Source organism: Vombatus ursinus, unplaced genomic scaffold, assembly GCF_900497805.2.
Source record: "Vombatus ursinus unplaced genomic scaffold, bare-nosed wombat genome assembly UNPS02014799.1, whole genome shotgun sequence".
In the NCBI taxonomy this organism is placed as follows: domain Eukaryota; kingdom Metazoa; phylum Chordata; class Mammalia; order Diprotodontia; family Vombatidae; genus Vombatus; species Vombatus ursinus.
In genome coordinates, this window is record NW_020954577.1 from 42,935,849 (window position 1) to 42,953,485 (window position 17,637).

General features: G+C 41.4%; 1 protein-coding gene across 7 annotated transcripts in view; it reads left to right on the plus strand.

The window, feature by feature from the left end:
• Positions 1 to 17,637, plus strand: part of RBMS3 (RNA binding motif single stranded interacting protein 3) — a 1,414,112-nt gene that overhangs the window by 1,388,371 nt on the left and 8,104 nt on the right. For 4 of the 7 annotated variants that reach the window (XM_027871990.1, XM_027871986.1, XM_027871991.1 and 1 more), the window contains 2 exons: positions 8,482 to 8,562; positions 12,905 to 13,036. In XM_027871990.1, the coding sequence (XP_027727791.1) occupies positions 8,482 to 8,562; positions 12,905 to 13,036 (213 nt within the window). Of the gene's footprint in view, positions 1 to 8,481; positions 8,563 to 12,904; positions 13,037 to 17,637 lie in introns of those variants that run through there. The other 3 variants (XM_027871985.1, XM_027871987.1, XM_027871988.1) reach the window with 1 other exon arrangement.

Here is a 17,637-nt window from a genome sequence, read left to right on the forward strand (position 1 = left end):
AGGAAGGAAGGAAGGAAGGAAGGAAGGAAGGAAGGAAGGAAGGAAGGAAGGAAGGAAGGAAGGAAGGGAGGGAGGGAGGGAGGGAGGAAGGGAAGGGAAGGAGAAAGAACAGAGAGAGGAGAGAGGCAAAGGAAGGAAGGAAAGGAGGAAAGAAGGAAGGAAGGAAGGAAGCCTGTCATCTATTTTTAAGTTCTAGCAGAGATCATTGGTTCTGCCACGTGTCCATATAACTTTCTGCAAAAGCTCTCCAGATAAATCAATAAGACAGAAGACAAATAAAAAATATTACCTCTTCTTAATGCATTGTGACCTGAGAACTTTATATATTTGTCTGCTTCACTTCTGAAGCACCTTTCATCTGGAGAGCTCGCCACTCCTCGGCACACTAATTTCTTAACAATGAGCACCCTTCAAACAACACAGTAGTGGAGGAGTAGGAGTGAAAAGGAGAAGCAAAGGGTGAGGCAGTGATATGTGGTGACACAGGAAAGAGAAATATAGAAATGAAAACATGGCAAACTTCAGGTAGCAAAGACGTAGACATTAATTTCATCAACCCCTGTGAGGTAGGTGCTGTTGTTATCCCAACTTTGCAGACTGGGAAACTGAGGCTTTGCATGGTTAAGAAGGTACCTAGAGACACACAACTAATAGGTGATACTAGGATCATAAATTTAAAGTTTAAAGGGACCTTAGCATCTAATGTCTTCATTTTACATATAGGGAAACTGAGGTACCAAGAGTTTAAGTGATTTGCTGAGAGTTGCACAGCTTCTAAGTAACTGAAGCAGGATTTTACCATGGGTCTTGTTGACTTCAAGGTCAGGGCTAACTACACAGGATATTAATAATATCCACCACAGTATACAGCTCAGTGTTTTTTGACTCCTTGACTGGTCAGTCTATGACCTTGATGCAAAAAAATGTGAGGCATCAGTGAGATGTTTTAATGCCCATATCATATGTTTTAATAACAAAATAGTAAAAATAGGTACGTAGGTATAAATGTAAATAGTAAGTTAAATCAGTTAACAAGCATTTATCTTTAAGAATGGAGCTAGAGATACAGATATAAAAATGAAACAGTTCCTGCCTTCAAGGAGTTTACATTCTATTGGGGAAAACAACATATACATGTTAATAAATAAAAATGAATATGTAATGTTAAGGGGTATTAGGATATAGTAAATGCAAGGTAATTTTGGAGAGGAAAGTATTATAGAGAGAGCTAGAGACATTGGAAAAGGTCCTTTGTAGGAAATAAATGATTTTGAGAGGCAAAGGGGAGGGAAGAGCATTCCAGACATGGAGGGCAGTTTCTATAAAGGGATAGTGATAGAAAGTGGAGCGTCACTTATCGAGAACAGCAATTTGGCCAGTTTGACTGCAATGTAAAGTGTGGGAAGAAAGAGTGTCAGGTGTAATAAGTCTGTAAAGGTAGGTAAAAGTCATGGCATGAAAGACTTTCAATGCCAAAAAGACATTTTACCTGAGAGAAAATAAGGAATCACTATAGTGCTTTGAGCAGGGGATTGATGTGCTCAGACCTTCACTTTAGGAAAATCACTTTTGCAGCTGTGTGGAGGATGGATTGCAGTAGGGGCAGAATTAAGGACAGGAGACCAATCAAGAGGCCATTGCCACACTCTACCCAAAAAAGGGAGGATGAGGGATGGGGACAAAGCCAGGATATTTGAGTGTTAGGAAGCAGTGCAACGAGCTCCCTTCCACAAACACCTCCTAAAAGACCTAGAAAATATACAAACCAAATCCTGATGGGGAAATCCAGAAGTGATGAGGGCCTGACCTAGGTTGGTTATAGAGTCAGTGAAGTGATGGAGATGTTGTGAAGGCAGAATTGAGAATTAGTAACTGATTGGATATGTGGGGTAAGGGAGAGTGAGGGGTCAAGGAAGACTATCAAATTCAGAGCCTGGTTGATTAGAAGGCTGATGGTTCCCATGAAAGCAGTAGGTCAGTTTGAAAGAGGGATGGATTTGGCAAAGAGAGATGAGCTGTTTTGGACATGCTGAGTTTGAGGTGCTTATAGGACCTCTATTGGGAAATGTCTAATGGGTAGCTGTTGCTACAGGACTGGTGTCAATTATAAAAAAATATATAATTTTTGAACCCATGGATGCTTACGAGATCACTAAGAAAGAGAATAGGGGAAGAAAAGGAAAGGGTGAAGAACAGAATCTAGGGATACAGTCGTAGTTGGGCATGATATGAATGATAATCCAACCATAAACGCTGAGAAAGAGACCCAGCAGTTTAGAGGAGAGGAGGGGAGAATGGTAACATGAAAACGTAGAGAAGAGAGGCTAGGTTTTTTGGGGGAGGCATCAATAAATGTGACATACTGAAGAAAGGTCAGGAAGGATGAGTGCCAAGAAGTCTATTGATTTTGAACACACAAATGATACAGACAGCTTTTCAACAGCCTTCCTAAAAGATGGCACCCACGATTGAGCACAGTACTCCCAAAGGGGTAAACCCAGGGCAGAGTGCAGTGGGACCCTCCCCTCTCTCGTTCAGAACACTCTCAATGAAGCCCACTACCACTGTCATATTAGCTTTCAGCAATCAAACAACTGAGCGCTCTTAGCGAAACATCAGTCTATGAGGATACTCCCTGTTCCCCCCCAATTTATTAGTCACGAAAAGACGAATGGAGGGTAATGGGCACAAAGGACACCAGCTTCCACATAATGAAGCCGGGGAATAGACAACAGGCCTGAATCTAGCGGGAGTGGGGAACCTTCAGCTCGAGGCCACGTGTGACCTTCTAGGTCCTCGAGTGCGACCCTTTTGACTGAGTACAAGTTTTGCAGAACAAATGCTTTTATTAAGGGGATTCATCCTGTGAAGTTTAGATTCAGTCAAAGGGCCACATTTGGGGACCTAGAGGGCCACGTGTGGCCTTGAGGCTGCAGATTTCCCGCCTTGAATTTCTAGAGCCTTTCTGAATACCAAAGTTGACTTTTTTTCTGCTCTCTTAAGAAACAGAGACTTTTTTTTCCCTCATCCCCTTCCTGCTTCCACTTCCCTTTCTATCCTCTCTTCCCATCTCTCTAATTCTCCTTCTTTTCTCTTCTTTTCACCCTTCTCTTTAGCCTCTCTTCCATATCTTTTCTCCCAATCTCTTTGTGTTTCTCTTCTTCTACCATATTTTTATTGTTTCCATTAAACAAATCAAGAACTTTGCAAAGAAATAATTTCTTCCCTGTCTCCTATTTTCCCTTTTCCATCTCACTTTTCCTTCTCTCTCCCTTTTCACTTCCCTCCTCCTTTAAAAATAATATAAAACTGGTCAACCTGGGGAAAAATAATTTACCTCAAGCCATATACCTTTTTTCTCTCCTCACATTGCTGTATTAGCAATTCAGTGTCTAGACTTCTTGGAACATGAGATGGAAAATGATTCTTCAGGACTCCTGGAGTATGAAAAAATGGGTGGTGCCCATCCCCAGACCAACCACAATCACTATAATGCTCGACACCATGTAGGCACTATCAGAGATAGGTCATTTGTCATTATTTATGACCTCTGGGTCACCAGTTAAGGAAGTCAGCATAAGGAAAGGATATCGTTCCGATGAGGGGATTTCAATTAGTAGAACCCAGAAGAGCTTAACAAGAAACACCCTTGAACTCAAGAAATCCTTCTAGCAATCAAGAGTTCTTAATCTGGGGGTCTGGAAACTTTTGTTTTAATATTTAGGCAACTGTTTTCCCAGTATAATTGGTTTCCTTTATAATCCTATGTATTTTATTTTGCATATTTAAAAACATTCTGAGATGGGGTCCACAGGTTTCGCCAGACTGCCAAAGGGTCCTCGAAACAAGCAAACATTCAAAAACGTTTAGAATCTCTACCCTAACTCTTTGACATATGCTGTCTTGATAATAGATAAATGAATATATCAATAGATAAACAAATGAATAAATAAATAAGTGAATAGACAGGGACAGGCAGATAGATTAGATAGATAGAGGGATAGATAGATAGATAGATAGATAGATAGATAGATAGATAGATAGATAGATGGATGGATAGATAGTAGATAGCTAGACAGCGACACATTTTTACCAAGATGATTAAGGCTGGCTGCCATTACTTTGGGCATTTGAAGGGATCAGACCACACGTCCCCAGGAAAAGTTTGGCATTATTTGTGAAGAGCAGCCAAAGCTACAAGTTAAAATTACATGTGGGTGAGCTTATTGCCTATTAGTTTTCGTCTGCCTCTTGTGAGACTTTACTGGAATTACCAGGAAGCTCCAAGATTCCAATAACCTCTCTCTACCTACCCCCACATGCCCACACCCCCAAAATGACCCGTCCCTGCCTTCTCATCATCTGGTTTTCTTGTCTGTGTCTTTCCACGAGTCTCCTCTAAAGTATTTATTGTGAGACTTTATCCAAAGAAAGGGCTAAGCTCCCCAAAACTTTATAATAAAATATTACCCTTAAATAATGTGTTCAAGCACCTTAAGAAAAAAGGATCCTTCTTCTGTTTCCAATCAGGCTCCTCCAGCCTGCCCAGAACTCTGTCCTCTGGGCCTTATGTGGCCTCAACAAGTCAGCCAGAAAGAGGAAACAAGACAAGTCAATTTGTGCATTGCCAAGAATGAGCCGAATTCATTCTGGGCCATAATATCTCCATTAGCTCCATGAGTCAGAGCAGGCTAGAAGGAGAAAACAAGCATGTAGGGTGGGCCTCTTAAAAGAGTTTGGGAGAGTCTGGGCATGAAGTCCAAACAGAACGTGTGGGAAAGAAATCAGCACCAAAATGCAGCTCAGAAGTAGGAGACCCCTTGCTTTCCAGTGGAAAATGTCCTGCACTGGAAGTCGGGGGGCTGGGGTCCAAATCCGGCTCTGCCTCTTCCTCTGTACCTGGCGCAATCAACAGAGCGTTGGTCTTAGAATCAGGAAGACCTGAGCTTCAATCTTGCCTCAGGCACTGACTCGCTGTGTGAACTTGGACAAGTCCTTTAGCCTCTCTCTGCCTCGGTTCCCTCATCTTTGAAATGGGGATAACAATAGCATCTACCTTCCAGGGTGGTTGTAAGGATTAACTGAAATATTGAAAGTGTTTTGCAAACCTTAAGGTTATATACATATATATATATATATATGTATGTATGTATGTATGTATGTATGTATATATGTATATATATATTTATATATATACACATTTTACACATATATAATAATACATATTATATATGTATATGTATTATATATATATACATGTGTATATAAACTTAACTATTCTAATTCTTATCATCATTATCTCGTGACCTCAAAAAAGGCATGTCCTTCTTTTGACGCTCGGTGTCTTCGTCTGTTTGGGCTAGACGGCTTCTGAGCTTCCTGCCAGCTCTAAGTGTATGAACCTGTGAAGAAGCTACTTCACCTTTCTGGGCCTCAGTTTCCTTCTTTGTAAGAGGGAGTTGAACTAGATGATATCTCAGTCCCCTTCTGGTCTATGATCTTATGAGCCTTAGATCCTCCCAACACGCATTGTGTTAATAAGATACCACATATGCTACAGCAGCATCCACTCAGCTGTGGTAGAACCACTTTAAACTCTCTTTTCCCCTTCCCTCGGAGTAGAAAAAGCACTAACCCTAGAGCTGAAAGACCAGTGCATGGATCAACAGGCATTGATCTGTGACCAGGTACTGTGCTCGATGCTGGTGATACAAAAATAAAACAAGTAAAACGACCCCTGACCTCAAAGGGACATTGCACTGGGTCAGGAAGAGTTGGACAAGACTGAAAAATGACTGAATGAGCAAAATAAAGTAGGCTCATAGATTTAGAGCTAGAAGAGGCCTTAGAAATCATCCAGTCTACGTCATGCACTTTCCAGAGGAGGGACTAAAGCCCAGAGAGGTGAATCAACTTGGCCAAGGTCACACAGCCAGTAAGTGGCAAACCAGAATTTGAATCCAGATTCTTTGGCTCCAAATCTGACATTCTCTCAATCATACTACCCTTCCTCAGGTGGAAATTGGCTGTGTGTCAATGATTCAGAAATCCTCCTGAGAACAGAGCAAGTAGAACTCTCGAGCACATGGAAGTGTAGGCATCTAGGATGTGCCTCATTCAGGCATGCTGCCTGTTGGAATCTGGTTGACTTTCATAAGCCCAGAGCTAATGATGTGATTCCCACACCTCATCGCCATGTGCTCTGGTCAATGGCTAACTCCAGGCATCCCCCCACAAAGCATCCCCATGAGGGATATTCACTTAACGTGTATTCATTCTTTCAAAAAAAATTATTATGTGCCTACTGTGTACAAAACACTGTTCTAGATGCAAACACAACGTTTAGGTGAGATATGATCTCTCCCCGAGGGCACTTACCATGTCCTAGGGTGACCAGGCACCAACATACATAGCTGAAATACACAATACCAAATAAGCACTTTGGAGAGTTGATAAAATAATGCACTCTATTTGGTTCAAAGGAGATGAAGAGTGGGATCAGGGCAAGGAAATAAGAGATACCGATAAAGGCAGGTGGCTTGACCATACGAAGGACAACAGCTAGTTTGGGCATATATGTATATATATATATATTTGCTTTTTAATGAGGCAATGGGTTTAAGTGACTTGCCCAGGGTCACACAACTAGTAAGTGTCAAGTGTCTGAGGTCAGATTTGAATTCAGGTCCTCCTGACTCCAAGGCCAGAGCTCTATCCACTGCGCCACCTAGCTGCCCCTTTTGGAGCATTTATTTTTCTATTCCTAGCCTCAAATTGAGCATACCATGGGAGGTTGATGGATATTTTAATCCAGGACAGAAATTATTATCTTGCATATTTAGCCATCATTAAAAATGAATTTAAAAATTTGAACCTTCATAGGTCTTCATTCTCAAATCAGATGCTTTCCATTCATGAGTATGCATTTCAGATAACAAAACCAAGATCTGTGACCATGTTTTAAATACAAAGTGTGTGTATTTATGCAATACCCTAATATTTGCATTCAGTAAATAAGACTGAATAAATAATGGTAGACCTTGTAACTTTCCATAAAACTCTCCTTCTGAACTTGTATATATTGTTGAAGCTTGTTTATATGAAGAAATTCTGGTCCTAAAGCTCAAGTCTGTCAGTCAAATTTCGGAAACATGCTAGCTGCTTAACATTATAAGAAAACAGAGCAAAATAAAGCTAGTGTCTGTTGGATTGTTCAATGTCTAGATTATTAGTGCATCTGGCATTCTCAAGATAAAATTCACATCCACATAATAATAATACAAAGTACTTTATGTACCTCATCTTATTTAATCCTCACAACTGCACAATGATATAAGTAGTGTTATCCCCATTTTGCAGGTCAGTATATGACTTGCTTAGCATCACACAGCTAGGGTTTCAGACAAGAGTTGAACTCAGGTCTTCTTTATGCCAAGTTCAGCCCTCTTTCCAATTCACCTCACATAAGCTGATACTTTTATATCTCGCTGAATTTATTAAGCATTTATCAAGTGCCTGTTGTATGCTAGGCATTGTGCTAAGCATTACATATAAGGAAAGGCAAAAACAAAAAGTCCTTGTCCTCCAGTAGCTAGCTTACAGTCTAATGGAATTAAATAACTAGATGAATAGAAGAAACAGATAATAGCTAACTCTTATATAGCACTTTAAAATTTGCAAACTTTATATGGTAACCTATTATCATTTTTGATCCCCACATTTTACAGCTGAAAAAACTGAGGCAGATAGAGGTTAAGTGACTAGCACAGTTAAGTATCTGAGGCAGAATTTGATCTCTGGTCTTCCAGACAAGTCCTATGCCATAGAGATATGTAGGCTTGATAGAAGTTTTACAATCTGTCCGTAAGGAAGACTGCTGAATCAGGAGCCAGTGTGGTTAAGAGAATAACTTTGAATGGGAGATCAAAGAGATCTGGATTCAAATCTCAGCTCTGACACTTGTTAGATTTGTGTCCTTCAGAAAATCAATCTCTTATGCAATGCCTGACACCTAGGAGGCACATAATCTATGTTTGTTGACTTGACCCATCTGGAAAATGGAGATGATAATACACTATTAAGAAATTTTCTAAAATGTAAATTATTACATGAACTATTAGTTGACAAAACAGTGACCACAAATGTTGCATCTCCGTCAAAGGGAATATTTCCAAAGGCTCATGCTCTGTTGTAGAACTTCTCGCTTCCATGGGGATGAGAAGTAATTTGAAGAGGCAGGTGTTTGTGTTTTGTTTTGAAGTGTTTTTAATGAACTGCTCTGATCTTTTCTTGTTTTGAATGCCAACATTCCCAGGCAGTACCCCTTTAGGCCAAGGGGGTGTCTTGTGCTGTAATTTCTTTGTTCTGATTCTGAAATTAATAAGACATTGTACTGTGGGTGTCGGTAATAGATCATTGTCTGACTTGTTCTCTGCTTTGCATACAAAACGCTCACATGGATTTACCTGTGATTCCCTCTAGTATATGACTGCGGCTGCACCTATGCAAGGGACCTACATTCCCCAGTACACTCCTGTGCCTCCAACAGCCGTCCCTATAGAAGTAAGTTTGCTTTTGTTCTTCCAGGGAGAGCTAAGAGGGAGGTGTTTTGGGGGGTGGGGGAAACTGCACATCCAGCTCAGTGCTATCCCATGCAACCTTATTCCCCAGCATGTGGAGGAATCATTGGATGCAAATGAGCTTGGCTGCTAAAGTTGGCACTAAGAGTTTGGTCATGGGAAGTCAGGTTTACCATCCTGCAGATAGCCATGGGTTTGCTTTGTGCATGAAATGTCACGATCAAGTCGAAAGTCTTAACAAGTATTTGGAGTCACTTAGTTTTTTGGGTTTTGTTTTCCTCTTTTTTGAGGGAGGGAGGGAGAAGGGACCCTGGAAGTATCATCGCCACATCCCTGTCCTGACCACCTAAAAGCCTTGAATGCTCACTCAACAGTAAACAGAACTGTTGGTTTCTGTCAGTGCCTCTAGGGAGTGAACTTTGAGTTCTTACTTTAGGCAAAGGAGAAAGATGAAACTGAGTGACCAGCCCCTCACCCTTGTCTTGGCATAAGAAAGGGTGCTGATGGCATCGTCATCCTTCAGGAAGGCTCTTTCTCTTTTTCTTTCTTCCCCACTTTGATTGGAGTCACCCTAATGCAATGACAGATTTTTTCCTAATGCCTCACTGCAATAGCTATCCCAGCATGCTGTGGCCCTTATCTTTGTTTCTGTATATGGATGTGTGTGTTTGTGTGTTCATGGAGAAAGATAGAGAGAAGAGGGGAGCAAGAGAGAGATGGAATGGGAGAAGAAGAGGAGAGGGAGAGGGGGATGGACAGGAAGAGGGAAGAAGAGGGATTGGGAAAGGGAGAGAGAGGGAAGGAAAGAAGGAAGGAGAAAAAGGTAAGACACAAAAGAAAGAAAAAAGAGAAAGATAAATAGATATATAGGCAGCTATATATATTATATATATGTATTTATATAAGTGGTAGGTATATATTTATTTATATGCATAAGTAGATTCATAGACAGATGGAGGGGAGAAAAGGGGGAAAGATGTTGGTTAGAAAGATGAAAAACTGATGACGATGAAGATAGATAATCTAGAATTATCACTTTATTACTAGGACCACAAGACAAAATGTGAGAGAGTTTAGGATGATGTTAATCAATAAGCATTTATGAAGGATGTGCCAGGCATTGTGCTGGACTATGGATTTTAAAAGACAAAAAAAAAATTAAAAGAAAAAAACAATCCCTGCCCTCAAGGAGCTTACATTCTATTGGGTGATCATATCATATGTACATACAAGTAAATATTAAATATATATACTTTAAATGCTGAAAACTTTGGAGGGAACCATAGCATCCAGGGGGTTAAGAAAGACTTCCTGTAAAAGGTGGTGCTTAAGCTGAGCTTTGAATGATGCTGGGGATTCAAAAAGGGTAGAAATGAGGAAAGAGAGCATTGTAGACATGGAGACTGGGCCCTTTATGTTCTCTCTGGTTCTACCCCTTGCTTTTTTTCCATTTCTACCACTTTCCCCTTCCCTGTTACCTTTTTGTCATCAGGGCCCTATGATTGAGATCCCTTCTCTTCATCTCGGCTTCCTTTGGAATGGTTTCCTTTTTGAGGGGACCAAGCAGGTGGCAGCACCCACAAGTGCTCATACCTAATCTAGAACTAATACCTAAGTCTAAAACACTCAGATCTGTGAAGGGAGCATTGACAAGTCCTTTCAGCAACAGAATCAGTTTCAAAATGGGTCAGCATTGGGGAAATGGGTGCAAAAGGTTGGGAAGCAAGTTTAGTGGTCAATAATTTCTAATTTGGGTGAGGGATAGAATTGAATGGGCTATTTTTACTTGCCAAGAAAGCACAGAATATGGGAAGATTCTCCAAAACCTGGGTATCCAAAGCCAAATGAGCCTGCGTGAGTACAAAGGTCTCCATCACCTATCCATCTACATCGCTGCTCTAAGACAAGACTTCTGATTTTGTCAAAGAATCATGGGCTGAGAGTTGTAGAGGATTGTAAGAAATTAAGTTGGATGGGACTCAGAGGCGATCAAGTCTAACTCCCTAGTTTTACAGATGAGCAAACTGAGACCCAGAGAAATGAAGTCACTTGCATAGAGTTACGCAGGTAGTGACACATGCAGGATTCAAAGGAAATTTAAGCCCAATTGAAACCCTCTAAACCCAAATCCTGTGTTCTTTCCACTAGGCCCTCCCATTTCCTTTTTGTGCATGGACACAACTGTATGGAAATCCTATAGACTTCCAGGTGTGGCTTCTAAGATCAGTCCCACAACATGATCACCTTAGCTGATGGAGGCACCTTCTGGCTTCCACACAACGGGCTTCATCTGTGCTTGCAGAGAGGGGCCAGTACGCATTTTCTCCATGTGGATACACACTTAGATATGTGTCCATAAAGAGAAAGAGCAGATGGAGGGACTGGTGCCCTGGAAGGAGGCCCTGACCTTCCAAGAGATGATCCATGAGAGGGCTTTCAAAACAAATGCTTTTCACACTTTTCTTTGTTAGTGGAACCTTCCCATCCCCAAATCTCTAGAGTTTACATGGGGCTCAAGGCCTGTCAGAGAGGGCATGAGGAGCTCCCTCTGCTGGCTCAGTGCAAGGCCAAGACATAGGCAGCATCTCTCCCAGGTCTGCATGGGGAGACATTTCTGGTGTCGACCAGTCCTAGGGAGAACGCATGAAAAGGCTCTATGAAATCTATCCTGGGTTAAAGAAGGCTGTGATGATCCATCAGGGAAGAGGAAAAGGAAAAGGGATTAGACTTACAGCATGGGTGTATATGCATATATATATATATATATATTGATTTGCTTATATAACATGCATCTATACATGTATGTATAGGCCTACATTGTGTATTGCTGCATTGTATGCATGTAAATATGTATATATGTATTATAAAAGTCATTATAGTATAGTGACTAGAGAATCTGCCTTGAAGCCTAGAAGAGATGGGTTCAAATTCCACCTCAGATACGTACTAGCTGTATGAACCTGTACAAGTCACTTAATCTCACTATCCCACTCATCTTCCTACAAATAAGTTGCAGACAGGGGCATCTAGGTGGTGCAGTGGATAGAGTACTGGCCCTGAAGTCAGAAGGACCTGAGTTCAAATCTGGCCTCAGACCAAACACTTGACACTTACTAGCTGTGTGACCCTGGGCAAGTCACTTAACCCCGATTGCCTAATATATATATATATATATAAGTTGCAGACCCCCTGCCTATTTGCATTAGTAGAAGGAGCTTTGCATTATTAGATCCCTAACCTAATGAAATTGTAGATCCAGGCCTAGGCCTATCTATCTATCTATCTATCTATCTATCTATCTATCTATATTTACCTATCTATCCATCCATCCATCCATCTATTTTTTTTTTTTTGGTGAGGCAGTGGGGTTTAAGTGACTTGCCCAGGGCCGCACAGCTAACAAGTATCAAGTATCTGAGGTCAGATTTGAACTCAGGTCCTCCTGACTCCAAGGCCAGAGCTCTATCCACTGCATCACCTAGCTGCCACCTATCCATCCATCTATCTACCTATCCATCTATCTATCTATCCATTATCTATCAATTCATTATCTATCCATCCACCCATTATCTGTCTGTTAATCCATTATCTATCTATCTATATCTACCCGTCATCTCTCTCTATATATATATCTATCTATCTATAGATGACACACAAATATTCTTGAATCTGCATACCTCCATACATATATGAGTATAAATGTACGTTATGTAAATGTATATATATGAATATGTATATAATAAACGTATAAATATATGTGCACATATTTTACAAATAGAAATTAAAGGTAACCAATTGCTGGAGCCTCCAGAAGACATGGGAAAACATTAAAATGATTTAAAGGGGAAGTTATTTGTGGCCATTTTTTTAAAAGAAATCCTTGATTTGATGTGTTAAGTGAAGCACCCAGAGTTTTCCGTGTGACTCAACTGTCCAAACCAGTCAAATATCAGAGCCCAGCACATTTGATGGCATGAGTTCTGCCTCAGCCTGTGATCATTAGCCTCTTGCTCATGGCAGAGATCCCTCAACTGTTCCAACATTAAGAAAGTGTTGGCTGCCGTTCTGCCCAAGGGGAGGGGGCTGAGGGTCAGCGTCACGTCCCAGTTGGTATGAATGCCAGGGCCAGGCACCCACCTGGAGGCTGGACTTTCTTCTGCCTGGTTGTTCCTGTAGGCTCAGGCTACTGGTCATAGCAGGACTGCTCTGGCCAGAAAGCAGAAGGAGTGACACATCCCAAGTCTGTGGGATCCCCCATCACCCCTGGAATGATCCCCCATCATCACGGTTAAAACTTTGTGAGACTATTGTGTTTGCTCTCCCAGGGTGTTGTCGCTGATACCTCTCCCCAGACAGTTGCACCTTCATCACAGGAAGCCAGTGCCCAGCAACAGCAGATAGCGGTGGAAACGTCCAGTGAACATACGCCTGCATATTCCTACCAACAGTCTAAGTGAGTACTGAGCCTTCCTCATGGGGGGAGGAAGGGTGGGGCTTTAACATCTCAGGAAACATGGGCGTATCTTGCTTTATCTTCACCATGATCTCAGTAGGCGTGAGAAGTATAATCTCCATTTTACAGATGAGGAAACAAAAGCTCAGCAAAATTAAGGGTGTTGTCCATGGTCACATATCTAGTAAGCATCAGAATAAAATGCAGGTCTTCTTGGCTCCATTCTATCCACTGTACCATTTTATCCACTGTACCATATCTTGTATAAGAGGAGACTATGGCTAATAAAAGTTAAAAGAATTGTCCAAATGATAAATACATAAAATTAAGGTGATTACAAAAGAAACCAATTGTATTGAAATACACTTATCAAAATTTCAGAAACACAAGCACGCACACACACACACACACACACACACACACACACACACACACAACTTCATGGATTCCAGGTTAAGGACCCCTGATATAAATGGAGAAAGGACTTTTAGAGACATCTATGTGGCGTGATGAATAGACAGAACATTGAACTTGGAGCTAGGAACACCAGAGTTTAAATAATGTTGGATGTGGAGTTAGGAAGACCTGAATTGGCTGTTGTGAGGATACAATGAGATCAGTGCTTTATAATCCTTAAGGTAAATCTTTAAACCATATGAATACTAGCTATTGTTATGTGATATTATACCTACCACACGCTTGAGTAAATGCTAGAGAAGGATAAGGTGCTTGGCTCTGTATCAGCGGAACTCAAAGGCAACACTAGGCGCCCAGTAAAAAAATTAATGACAGGGTCAACTTCCTCCCATGTGTTAAATTTCCAACTGTGAGAAAATTACATTCCCAAAACAGCTACCAAAGCCACGTAAAGAGGAAAAGCCAACTCTGCGCCTTTTCAAGAGAATGAAAAAAATACTCAAAACCACGTTTTCTAGTAAACAAGAGAAAGGGTTATACAAGATGCTTCTCTAGCAACAATGTCATTACCTAAGATAGAAATAATCTAGGTCACAGTGCTTCTTAAACTGTGGGTCACGACCCCCTCAGTTTAAGAAGCGCTGAACGGGTCACGAGAGGAAAAAAAATTTAAGAAGCCCTGGTCTAGGAAACCTAGGGTCCTATTCAGGATGTGAATTCTCCTGCCCCACTCAGCAGAGCATTCCTCACCTTCCTTTCAGTTAAGGTGAATGAAGTCTTGTCTTCCTGACCCTACAGAGCCTCTTATGGAATGGCACCAGAGATATGGTGCTGGTGGCCCCTTCATGACCAGAGGGTATGTTTTGTTGAGGAAAGGATACTGGTAGGGGAGAGAAGATTGTTGACCTAGAGCTAAAAGGATCATCAAAGGCTACATCAGAGGATTGGTAGTCCAATTGTCCTGTTTTACAGATGAAGAAACTGAGACATAAAGCAACAAAGTGATTTGGCCAAGGAGTTTGACCAAAAGGGTGAAGGACCTTGTGATTACGAAGATGAAACTGAATTGAAGAAATCACTGATGTTGATCCCTAGATAAGAGGAGAGTTGGGGGGAGGGCAGCAGGGGAAGGAACAGAATATCTATGTCCAATTATCTACCACATGGTATGGGGGTTAGGTTGGCTTTCCTTGTTCCCAGAGGTCAGAACTAGGAGCGCTGGACAGAAGCTGCAAAGGCCAAGGTGACTTAATGGAGTCATGGTCCAGTAGTGGTCCAGCATTAGCTCTGGAGTCCAAGCTCCTCAGTTCAAGACACTGGACCTCAATTTCCTCCTCTGTAAAATGAGGAGGTTGGACTAAATGGCCTTTGGGGTCCCTTTTGGGTCAAATCTTTGATTCCATTAACTTCCTAAGAGTTGGAGTTAACCAAAAGTGAAATAATAATAGTTGGCATTTATATAGTCCTTTATGGTTGATAAAGTGCAGACCTAAGATTATTATTGTACCCACTTTACAGAAAAAGAAACTGTTGTTCAGAGGACTTAAGTTAAGGAACTTACCCATGTTTATCCCACTAGTAAGTGCCAGGACCCAGATTTAAACCAAAGTCTACCCTGACTCTATGACCAGGATTCTTTCTGCTTTATTAGCTACTCCTCACTAGAACATAGTTTTTCACCATGGAATTGACTGCCTTTGAAAGTGAACAGCAGCAACATCAATAACATAGCAATAGTAATAGTAGATGGATAGATAGAGCTGATATAGCGCTTTACAGTTTGCAAAGCGCTTCACAAAGAGTTTCTCGTTTATCCTCACAACCACCGTAGGCAGTAGGTCCTATTATTATCACCATCCCCATTTTACAGATAAGAAAACTGAGGCTGACCAAGGTTTCTGTGCCTCGTACAGGGTCACATGACTATTAAGCATCTGAGGCTAAATTTGAACTCAGGTCTTCCTGACTCCAGCTCCAGCTCTCTCTCTATCCACCGCACTACTTTGGTTGCCTCTAAAATATTGTCTTATTTCATTTTCATGACACCCTTGGGTGGCAGGTGAAAGTAATAGCTTCCCCCTTATTGAAGGGCTTCAGACAGAGTGGATGACCACTCCTTGGGTATGTGACAGAGAGGACTTTTAGTTCAGGTACAGGTTGGGCTAGATAGATGGCTGCCCAGGGTCCCTTCCAGCTCTGAGTTTCTCTGATTAGCTATTGTTAACCAGACCACTCCCAGCTAGTCATAGGAAGACCTATAGATATAATAGACTCATTGCTGCCTCGTCCTCAGCCTTCAACAATATCCACCCAATACTGAAGAGCTAAGACCTTCCCCCAATTTCCTCTATACCCAGGCACAATTAATTTTTTTTAAAGAAATGAAAGTTTTGAAAAATTCTTTGTGGTATGAGATGACTGTAGACAGAAAGGAGGACACAAAGAAATTAAGACAATGTAAAAGCAAAAGCTATTCAGAAAATTTTATTTTAAAAAAGACAAAGAAAGTGAAGTTTTGTTCCTACGGGATTTGTTTATCTGAGTATAACTAAGCAGGGAGATCTGGGTCAGACCACTTTGACCCATGATCTAGAGATTGCAAATAGCTTTGGAGACTTTCTGCCAGCTGTTCCCTTAATGTTGACACAGTTGTAAAGTTGGCCTCCTGATTTCAGAGGAGATTCTATTTGACCACACTGTCCTGTCCATTACAGGATGTTCTGTGGAGTATCTTGCAATGTGCCAGCTGATGTCCCCTGGGACATTTCTGATGGATGGCACACCAGAGCATCCTGGCAGGGCACTCTTTCCTTTGAAATTGAAGTTAAAAAAAAATCTTGAAACACATTATCCTAAAGTGTTTCGTCCTCCCTGGTCTCTCTGAACAAAGTGTTCTGAAGCCATTGACTAGGAAGGAAACAGTAGGTCCAAAAAAAAAAAAAAAAAGAAAGATAGAATGACCCCTCCAAATCCATTTCAAGTTCATGGAGGGTAATCATTTCTGGAGCATCAGGGAGGAGGTAATTAACATGATCAGAGCCATGTTTCTGTCAGTTTCAGGCAAAGGGAGCTGTCAGGACTTGAAAGCATCTCTCATGAACCCATCCAGAAAAAAAAAAAAATGGCTGCCCTGGCTTCATTTTTCCATTTACATTCAGGGAGACCATAAATTCAAAGTGAAGGTTATAGGAAAGATAAGTTAGCTCCATTAAAGGATATGTCAGCTAATAGCTGAGGGCAACTGTTCAGTCTCAGAATGTCCCCTCTAGGCAAAGAGACCTTCCTTTGTATGGATACTCTCCTAAGCTTTTTAAAAAACTATTACTGGAGACTTGACACCATGAAATTAAAAGCAACCTGTTGATTTTTGTTTATGGGAGATATCCCACACCTGACTCCCTATTTCAGGCTCACTTTGTTGGAGGTATTGGTTCTGTGGATACTCTGTCCTTTCTCTTAGCCATCTAGCAATTCCAGGAAATCATGGATTAAAACCACTGTCTGGAAGCAATTAGCTGCCATTTTCCCCCTCTGGGCTTGTTTGTGATTTCATTGATGAAGGAAACTGAAAGGAAACGCCCTCTACCACAGCAGAATCAGCACCTCCTCTCTAGTGAGGCTGAGCTTTGCATCTTAGAGAGTCACCTGGGAAGCTGAAAGGTTAAGTGACTGGCCCAGATGCAGGGGTTGAATTGAACCCAGGTTTTCCCTACTCAGAGACCAGCTTTTATCCACTATACCATACTACTGGAGAAAGAAGAACAGGAATAAAGCAATCCCTGCCCCCAAAGACCTCAAAGACCTTGCTTACTTTCTGTAGGGAGCCATTCCAAGGCTACCCCTATGGTAGCAGAGTCACATCCCACTGAGGTATTAAGAAGAGGGAGCATTTGAAATAGTTTTGATGCTAACGTTTTGATGCTAAATGTTTTGATGCTAATAATTTTGAATGTTCAGATGGCCCCTTTTCTTTCCTCACATCCATTCAAGCTACTTGCATTATGCAAATATGCATTTTCACAGGCAGAATGGACATAGTTGGGACAGGAGTAGCTTCAGCTCTGTTACATATCTAATCACCTTTCCTCCCCACTTTAAAAGACAGGAAGGAACCGTGCAAATGCAAGCCTCCGCCACTTAGTTCCACACATTTGTTGCCATGTAGCAGGGAGGCCCTTTTCAACGTGA